Below are 10139 nucleotides of genomic sequence, written 5' to 3'. Positions count from 1 at the left end.
TAGCCGGCCGGACATCACCGTAAATCATCACTATTTGGTGCTTACGGTAATGGCGGACACAGTCGGCTTCGGCAACGAACGCCGTTGGGGACAGTTTTATGGCCCAGCAGAGTGGCAGTGTCCGATTGCCGGTGCCATCGGTGCGTCTTATTGCCACAAACTCCTCGCCAGTGCTGTCGGTGATCGCTGCCAGCAGCAGGAGCAGCACCTGGAGGACGATCACCTGAGCGATTATGGTCGATGGTCGTCCGGACATGGCTCTTGTCCGGCAATGGTGTTTTGCGTCGCGATCAGCGTGAACCTGTTGCGATTACACGAGGGCACAATAAGCACTGCCCGGTGCGTACTGACCGCAGGAAGAGCCGCGTGACCAACGCGACAATCAGGTGACAGTTGAGCAACTGCTGGATCGGTAATGGAACGAAGGGGGAGGGAGGGAGTGATTGATTTATTGATTCGCCGATGGCAAACACAGTAATTGCACCGCCACAATACCAGGACACGCTGTACGCTGTGAACGGTCGCTTGCTCAACCTTTTGGGTGACAACGATCAAGCAACGATCAAGACGCGGATGGTTGATGCTCTTTACCTGCTCGTAGCGCAGAACGATCGTACGACGCATAGACAGGTTGTGCAGTAAACATTAAACAGGGAAAAAGCTAACGCGTAAACAGACAAACAGGGCAGGGCAGGGTTGGCTTGGGTTTGAACAGCTTTTGCGTCTGGCTGGCTACAAGTGGTTTGCATGTTTGTCACTCGGCGCCACGGGGAGTTTGGATTCGAGCTGGTATGTCGCAGTACGGTATGGACCGGTGATCTTATCGGTTGGACCAGAGGTTTTCCTTTTTTTAAGTGATCAACAGGGCAGGCCAGAAAGGGTGACCAATAGGTTAACAGTTTAACTACTAATACTACCGTAAAAAAAGGTTTTTTTATTTTTATAGATTTTTGAATTTTTTAATGATTTTTTTGGATTTTTTAAATTAAGCGAGTTTATGTAAAATAATAAAAGTATATTACGTTGACGAATTTGTTTAACATTTGATAACATATGCGAAAAAGCGAACACTAAACCAAAAACAAATGATGAGTAGATCATAGGAATAAGTGGATAAAATCATATAAAAAACATAACGAAGAAAAAAGAACAAGCATTTCTATCTTCAATTTGGTCTTTTTTAATAGTTAACAAATATCATGGTTTTGTTTTATATTTAAAAAAAAAACAAAAATAGATAAGAAATTTAAACATAAATAAAACGTTATTGCAAAACATAGCATAATGAGATAGAAGTAAAGATCTTCAAATCAGCTACAAAAAGAAGTTAAAAAAAATGTCTAGTAAATGCAAAAAATTGCAACGATTCAACATGCAACAAAAACTCGTAAATTGCAACGAAATCGCACGAAAGATCGCTACTAACAGTACCAACAACCACACCCTGCGCTTCGCTCTGCGATCGATCTAATAAATTTCCCCGATCCCCGAGCCACTAAAACTGTCATCACGGGACCATTCGCGTAAATTCCAACACCGCGCTGCACCGCAGTGCAACGCCCTACCCTTAAACCCTTTTCCACCTCGTCGCTTCCTCGCAACTGCCCGGTGTTCATGATCACACCGCCAGCGGATTGACTGACTAATTGGATTCCAGGCGATACCGTCGTGCGTCGAGGGCACCACCGTGGAGCAACGAAGGGGAGGAAGCGGATCCTGAACCATCCCGTGGCTGGCAACGTGAACCTTGGGCCGTGCGTACGGCGTAATTAATTGGCCGGTTGGCACCATTAAACCGTCATCGAGATCGGGAGTTTTCCCGCATCCCGAGCAACATCAGCAGCCCAAAAAGGCACCACTAGAAGCGCACTGCAATTGCCGAAACGCTTGATGATTTCGTTAATGAATCAATTTTCACCCGTGGACGATCCAAATTTATCGCCCATCCTGTGTCCCGCTGGCGGAGAAAGTCGTCCGGCCACGGTCGTCGTTGTCGCTTGGCACCTTGACTCGAGACCTCGCGATGGCAACGGTATCGCTGGCCGAAACGCTATACGATCGTTAAATTTAGCATACATATTAATTACGCCGCCATAGAGCGAAGCGCCCGCGCGCGCCCCTCAGCGATCGTGCAAGGGGCCCTGATTTCTCTGCCACGATCTGTCTCGTTCTGTCTCTCTCTCCGTCGCATCGTTGATCGTTTCCTTCCTTCAATTCCGATCATCCGGAGACAACGGCGGTGCGTCTCACCAAACCAGATTTGGATTAAAGAAGATTTGGAATTCCAACTCTTCATTCCCACCCAGCCAAGTTCCACTGGATGATCCACAGCATAGCCGGATCGGATTTCCAGTTCCCATCCGATCGACCCTTTTGGCAGCTCACCAAATTATGAAACGAAACCCGCGCGATGGCCGACTGTCAATTAAAATTCAAATGTTATTCAAAACAAACGATTCTTATCATCCCCTCGGTCCCACCCCACGCATAAAAATCACATTATAAAGTAAAGCTTCTAAACAGTGAGAGGAGCTGAGTCGAAGAAGCAACCGAAACCCGATCGGACGGACGGAATTTGGACGACCTTCACGGGGCAACCGATGCCGTAGTATCGTGTGGACAAATGTTGTGCGACAGTAAGCAGTGCGGACTCCACCAGCATCGAAATATGCTTCATAATTTATTGCCGATCGTATGATAGCGATGGCTCAGAGAAGAAACATATGCTGGGAATCAGGTCTCCAAAGGGAATGCGAAATCAAACTGGAACAGGTTGTTGCTCAGGGTCCGGTTTTCGAGACACACACGGGTTGATACATAAAACGCAAAAGAGATCTTTTCTTGGGGTTACCTCGAACCGAACTTACAGCTGCTTAGGGCAGAACGCTGTACTCATTAATTTTGATTTAGTGTTGAGCCTATCAAGCCTAATCGTCTTATCACAACTTGGTTTACTAATCACTGTTTTATTTTTGACTAGTCTTTCTTTATTGCTGGCTTCCAATTATATTTGACACACAATTAGCGGTCTTTCAACGCAATACCATCCACGATGAACTTACAGAACTTTTATTTTACCCCAAAAAGCTTCCCAAACATTGCGTCTAGTCCATCTCCTAGTCCAGCACGGCAAAATCTTATCTAAAAACCCATCACAAAGCAGTAACCTCGTTGATCATCGCGCTGCTGCCGTAAATGCAAATCACATCCCACATCCCACACCCAAAAACCGAACCCCAACCCGAACAATAGATCACGATAAATTAGAGAAAGGCGTATTCACGCCACATCCAGCTAGCACCACGGCATCACAATGGATTGCATGGATTTGTCAAACGTAGCCCCCCCACCCGGCATGAACTGGCATTCAAGTACCATCGCCATAACACCTACAGGAAGAGCACGAAGATCAAGATACGCACGGAAAGGAGAGGGAGATCCGTTGTCACACCAAGCCGACTCAGAGGACCAACCACCGATGCACGATCCTCCCCCCATACACAGGATACACACCCCGACAGTTAACCAAAAATCGCACCGACATAAATCATATTCATAACCCTGCGGCTTGGCAACCGCACAGCAGAGACACAACAGAGACCCATCCAGGTTTCGTAGAATTCCGATGAATGCCAACCATTTTCTTTTCTCGCATTTTTTTTCCTGTTTTGTTTGTCAATCCACCGCACAAAGGGGTCCGCTTTGACGACTTTTTGGTAGTTAGGATAAGCTATAAATGCGCCACAATGCGCCGCCAGAACGAGCAGAAGCAGAAGCTCATTTGCATTGTACGTGTATGTGCCACATGGTGAACGTGTGTAGAAGGGACGGGAGAAGTGTTGGGGGGGGATTTTGAAAATTAATAAAATGACAGATGGTTATTTGCGATAATGACCCCTGGTGGCCCCGGCCCGGCAGTTTATTCCACTCCCAACTCCCTGTCTCTTCACGCTCTCTCTCTCTCTCTATCTTTCCGATTGACGATCATCATAACGTGGGCCATGTTTTAAGTAAGACATACGGCCAAAGTCAAGCCATCGGGTTGCATCTGTCTGATCTGCGCAGAGCTCGATCTGCTTCGGAGGGTGGGGGGGTTTGCTGCGCAGCAGTAGGTCCCCACCCCCCGTGGAAGGTACGCATCATCTTCGGATTTTGATTGATACAACACATAACTTACATTCTCGCAGGCCGCCTTACACGATCCCTGGACCTCGGAGCAGCATGTGAATCCATCTGTGGATGAGAGGAAAGAGTGAGAGAAGAGTTAGGGCGAGACACGGTTTTCGGAGCGGGTGTATATCCGGGCCCTAGGGGCCACAGAATCGGAAAGCGCTTAACAAGTCGAAAAGATAAAGCAACATGACAGGCTCCGATGGAAGATAATGAATTAAACGCGGCGTGGAACAAGCAGCAACCTCTTCCCCTGGAAGAGGGGCCACTGGCTTGGTGAAGCTGTCAAGCCGTGTACTGAAGCACCGAAGCGAAGGAGTAGGCGTTGCACACGCCGATCGTAAAGGTAAATCGATGCACCCTGCTGCTCTGTGGCCGATGCTCTGTGTGCCAGCAGAGATGCCGGTACGGGGCGATGCTAAGATGCAACTGCAGACATTCCGTAGACATGCCGTGATGCGTGTGCGTGCTCTGGTGAGCGCTGGCCAGGGGATATTTATTATGCAAATGTGTGCGCTGCAAGTGATCGGCCACACTGTGCCCACGGATCGGCTCTCCTGCTGCTGTTGATGCTGATGCCGTGCAGAATCAATTATGAGCATAAGCGAGGCAATGAGCACAATGTCTGGCGGGGAGCTCATAATCCGCCTCCAAAGATCGTGGCCTTTTCTCACCTGATTGTAATTTAGATTGTGCCCCGTGTGTCTGGGTCGCTCACCGCGTGTTGGATCTGTGTGGAGGTGCTGCTGCCAAAACTTAAATCCTACCGAAAAAACAACCTTTTCACAGTAGTGGCTTTTTTTTGCTTTTGAGTCTACAATCGACGTGCTGTCTTCCATCATCACAGGGATGTGCGTATGGAAAACGATAAGTTGCTACTTCCTTGGCACAAAAATATGCAAATAATCAATGGAACATCGGGTACACCTTTTGTACGATACCGTTACGGTGATAAGCTGAAGGGGTTCAAGGCACAGAGCCAGCAAAGCGCGGTGAACAAGTTTGCTTTACTTTTCCGCTAGCCATATCAACTTGGAGTGATAAAAGTATGGCGAAGGTGTTTTTCCCCTTCCTTTCCAGGTGATTTCCAGTTTTTTTAAGTTGTATTGTTGACAGATTATGCTATTTTGTGGTACTTTAAACAGTTAAAACATGCCAATCGATTATACTTTAATAGGATATCTTATAAACTACTACATTTCTAGATATTTCTAGATGTTGATTCATATAAATTTTCTAAGGTGCTACTGTTCTAAGTGAAGGTTGTAGCATCATAACCTCAGTTGGTCAGAAAATAGTGACTCAAAAGATCTCGCCGTTCTTGATTGGCGGGTTCTTTGTTTGAACTTTCTTGAATTGGTTCCAAGTACATTGATCGGAGAGATGCCAGGATGGTACCCCATTGAGCAGCTACGAATGGCTTTGACAACCCGAACCTTGACCACAATTGTGGCATACCACTCGTCAAACAAAATTTCAAACACACCCACATCCAGCAGCCAGCGTCGGGTGTTGTTTCTCCATTATGGCCTCCGCTCGCAGTTCGCAGATCCAAAAACAAAACTTCTAAATTTAGAGTGTCTTCTCGCTGTCAGCTCAACGTCCACACCATAACCACCGGCGTACGCCATCATCTATCATCACACACAACTCTCGCGGCGTGAACTCGAAGGACGACGCACCGTCCTCTGCCAATTCCACCCCAGGAACCCGGGCACCATAATCCCGACCGGGCACGCTGTCACTGTCTCCAATCAACCGCCGGCACCACATCTGATTTTCATCAAGGGAAGTGCGAAAATAATGCGAAGCGAAAGATGCCGAGATGAGTGGGGGTGCTGCGGTGACGGTTTTTGAGAGCACCCGGAGCATCTCGCTGTACGCCGGGAACGATCGCAACGAACGCCGCACTTCATCAATTATGTGTCGCGCATCCGGAACGTGTTGTCAACCTTTTTGCCGGGTGGTAAAAGTTTACCAAACAAATCGCACCATTTCTCCGCTACCCTTTGCCAACTGTAATGTATGTTTTCCCGGGGTTGACTAACGAGAAACATTAATTTCTCTTCCGTTCCGGAGCAGGACGGGGGTGAACTAGGTGCTCGTATGTCGTGATCGTTTCTCGTATGACACGGTTACTAACCCCGGCAATAACAAATTATGTTTTATGTTAGGTGCTTCATTTGAATGGAGAGCATATGAAGGAGACTCTAAGGCATACACTAAGAACCGATACTCAAGAGTTCTATCCATTCATAAAGAACGATTCGCTTAAAACTAGAAATTGCTAGAAAAACTGAAGACATTTTTCGTAAAAGAATGTCAAGATCTAAACGGCAAACATATCGGTGTATGATTATTTTTTTCAAAGCCAATATGAATTATACTCGAACCAAGTAATCGTTAAACAGCGGCCAATGAATAGTTAAAATAATCAGAGCACAAAGGAGAAGATCTCGATCGCCCAGAGCGGTATGCAGAGCATCCTTGAGCGGACTTGGGAGTAGCAGTTTCAGTAGCAAGCCTCAGAGTACCAAGCCAAAGCACATCCTGCCCAACAATCGAAGATTGTCTTTCACAATTTTAATGATTACTGATAGTTTTTAACCTCCCTTATCCCCTCAGTGTCGACATTCCCCACAAAATTCTAATTGATACTGCCCTTTTAATACCACGTAGACGATTGCTGTGGGATAGTGGTTCAAGGACTTCAGATCGTGGAAGAAAAACACAACTGTATCTCGGTTGAAAGCAGAGCCCGGCGTTTCCAGTGTGTTGTCGTGCACCGCAATTTTTTGTATCTTTTCTTGGAAAGTGTCTCCTGTAAGATACAGCAGTTGCTGATAAACAGATACAGCAAACATTGAACAGCTGTTCCACGTGTCGTTCAAGGCTACGACACGCTTAACGTGTCTGTCACTTGCCAATAATTAAACACAGACAAAATTCTAACTTCGATGGTCACTGTCGATGATGTGCCATTACCTTGCCAATGCGTACTGTTAGTGAGAAAATAACTATTTCGTCTTAGTAAATGCGATTACTGTAACAATGGTTGCGTATAAGTCTCCGGCAATATCAATGACTCTATTTTATGTGGAAAAAAATCCTAGCCAGAGAGCTAACTGAGCAGATACATAGGTTCCATCAAACATTGTTTCACTTGCTAGGGTCATAACCATGCAGTTTATGCTACACGTTTGAGCACAAAATTTGAAATGAAATGGTTTACAATCTTCAATGCCCCCAAAACCACGTGTAGGTCTCCCGCCGAAAACGGATTCGAATTGTGAACAGCTAACCGTTTGAAGTCTGCGAATCGAGTGCAGATCCACAATGTGTGTTCAGCCGATCCGCAGCCACCAGCCGCAAACGGAATGGATTCGCCACTGTTCCTGTGCTGTTGCTAGGCGCCCGTGCGCTTGCTGCTGGAGAAAGAAAACCAGTTCTCTGACTTTGATATAAATTTCCATCCGGTTTTCCATCCTTTCATCAGTCAGTCTTGGATGTGATCAGTAGTGTTACGATGAAGGCAAATGTGAAACTTATCCTGTTGCTGTTGGTGCTCTGTGGTGCACTTTTCGCGAAAGCTCAAGAGCAGGACGAGGTTTTGGAATCAGAGAGTGATCCGGCATACAGTGGACACTGATGTCAACGATCAGAATATTGTCCAACCAGACAATAAAAGAGCAGGTCGCATCGTCTATGGAACGGCAGCGAACATCGCCAATGTTCGCTGACGTTCATTGTCATATACTATGGCTTGGGAAACTTGCCAACGACTGGTATTATCATTAGCAATACCGAGGTTCTCACAGCGGCATCCGTTTTAACGTACAACAGCTTCCCAATACTATCGGTAAGTTCAACGGACAGAAGCTCACAGCGGCGCAGCATGCTTACATTCGTGACATTCTGATTGCATTTTATTGTCAGATTACTATCCGTGTTGGAAGCTCGATTGCTAGCCAAGGACGACTGTTCAACTATAAAAGTTATAAAATACACAGCGGATACGACAGGAACACTCGAGCGAACGATGTTGCTGTTTTATCAATCGACGGTAGCTTCGCCGGCATTCCCAATGTGCGTCTCTTAAGCGTAGCGCCCTCGGAACTTACGATTTCATCCAACTCCACTCTGTACTGTGAAGTAATCGCATTTGGCCAGGACGAAAACTATAATGTTGGTGTCCTGCGGCGGGCAATTTACTCCATGATCACTAAACAGCAATGTGAATCGTTATTGAAAAGCGTAGAACCACCCTCGTGAGTATCACATCATCGCAAACACTCTTTCCACTTGCCAATGGCACGCACTTTGAAGGATTCCATTATGTTTATGCTTACAGGATAATATGTGGAAGATCGTCTTATGGTTCTGCTTGCTCGTTGGATGGCGGTGCTCCGCTTATGTGTAATAATCAGCTATATGGGATGCTTCCAATGCAAACATCTTGCCTCACTGTAAACATCACAGCCACTAATCGGTTTGTCAATCTACCGGTCATAACCATTCCAAGGTTCGTACGAAAAAATTACGTATCTTGTCCCTAAAAATCTTGCAATCGATAACCGACAATGATAAAAGACTTTTACGGGATTTTTAAATACAATATTTACTCACTATCGGTAACCATCTGATGTTGTGCCAATGAAATAAATTCAGCAAAACTCTTTGATTCACTTTCTGTTGATTCTCTAACCACCTGCAACAGTTCACTCAACTACCGTAAGTTAATTTGCCTCATATATCTGGGCATACATTGTCTGTCGCAAAGTAAACAGGACTTTTTACATAGGAAAATTTCTGGTGGCGCTTTCTTAATGTGGGTATTTTTGTTAGAAAGGTGCATCTTTGAGCGACTTTCAGTCCAAATTTCATGGCAATTGGTCGTCTAGAAGCAAAGTTATTGAATTAAAATGACAGTAGGTTTTTGTCATCGGTACAAAAATGATAATTAAAAAAAACCAATATCAAGTTTAACTTTTAAACTCGGTAGAACGTTTAGCTAATTGATGCAAAAAGGGTTTGGTGATGATTGTCTATCCCGTGGCAGATTTTATGAGTGGTATACGCATTTTAAAACCGGTCGTGAAGATATCAACGACGACATTCATGTCAACTAAGCCAGGATCGAGATTACGCCTGGGAGCATCGAAAGAAGCGCTGGATTTTATCAAAATTGACCAAACAACCGGCCAAACAATGGTTTGCCATACATTATCTTGGTGTTATGAAGCGTTTAATGCATAGCATTTTTCGCATTAGGCAAGAATATCGTGAAAAAGGGCAGTTGGCACATGTTGCGCCGATAATGCGCTGCCTCATCCCTCATCGCTCACCACTGTTTTTTGACCAAAAACTGCATTTTATCGAAAAATCCTTCCCCGTACTCACCTGATCTGGTTTCATCTGGGTTTTAAGTATTCGGTAAACTTCATTTGTGGATGAAAGGAAAACGTTATGCTGACTATGCTATGAAATTTTGACTGAAAGTCCCTCAAAGATGCAACTTTCAAACCAAAATACTCACATTAGGATAGCGTCACCAGAAATTTTTCTTTGTAAAAAGTCCTGTTTACTTTGCGACAGACCATATAGCATACACTTATGCCGATAAATTAGTAGCGTGAACTGTATGTAAACTCTCTTTAATAGCTCGCATCAACGGGCAACACCGTGAAGTATGTTTTGTAACGTCCTGCGACACATTGCATAAGCTGGGTCCCGGTGCAGAACAACATCACATTCAAAAACGTGCCTTCTAACGGATATCTCTGTCAACAGGCGGTGCGTAGCGGGTCGGCGGTCCAGTATAAAAGCGACCCGATACGGTCAGACTCTTCACCACACGTTCGACACAATGCAGACAGCGCTGGTGTTTCTCCTTGCGGCTAGTGTGGCCGTAACCGTGCCCCTGGCAGTGGCTAGCAGCTGCGACACCAAGGGTGCCACCATCGAGAAAA

The 10139-nt window shown here is 45.7% G+C and overlaps 2 protein-coding genes across 6 annotated transcripts in view; both read right to left on the bottom strand.

The window, feature by feature from the left end:
• The window catches only part of LOC126578624 (uncharacterized), a 1104-nt gene extending 766 nt beyond the window's left edge, over window positions 1-338 (bottom strand). Inside the window, exon 1 of the mRNA XM_050241397.1 lies at window positions 1-338. This exon is cut by the window's left edge and continues 308 nt beyond it. Coding sequence (XP_050097354.1) covers window positions 1-256 — 256 coding nt within the window. The 5' untranslated portion in view covers window positions 257-338.
• LOC126578622 (reversion-inducing cysteine-rich protein with Kazal motifs) overlaps window positions 1-10139 on the bottom strand; it is a 33804-nt gene that overhangs the window by 5731 nt on the left and 17934 nt on the right. For all 5 annotated transcript variants that reach the window (XM_050241390.1, XM_050241393.1, XM_050241392.1 and 2 more), the window contains exon 3: window positions 4178-4233. In XM_050241390.1, coding sequence (XP_050097347.1) covers window positions 4178-4233 — 56 coding nt within the window. The remainder of the gene's footprint in view (window positions 1-4177; window positions 4234-10139) is intronic.

The sequence above is a fragment of the Anopheles aquasalis genome, chromosome 3 (assembly GCF_943734665.1).
Source record: "Anopheles aquasalis chromosome 3, idAnoAquaMG_Q_19, whole genome shotgun sequence".
NCBI lineage: Eukaryota > Metazoa > Arthropoda > Insecta > Diptera > Culicidae > Anopheles > Anopheles aquasalis.
Note: the sequence above shows the minus strand (reverse complement) of the source record. Positions and strands in the feature narration are given on the sequence as shown.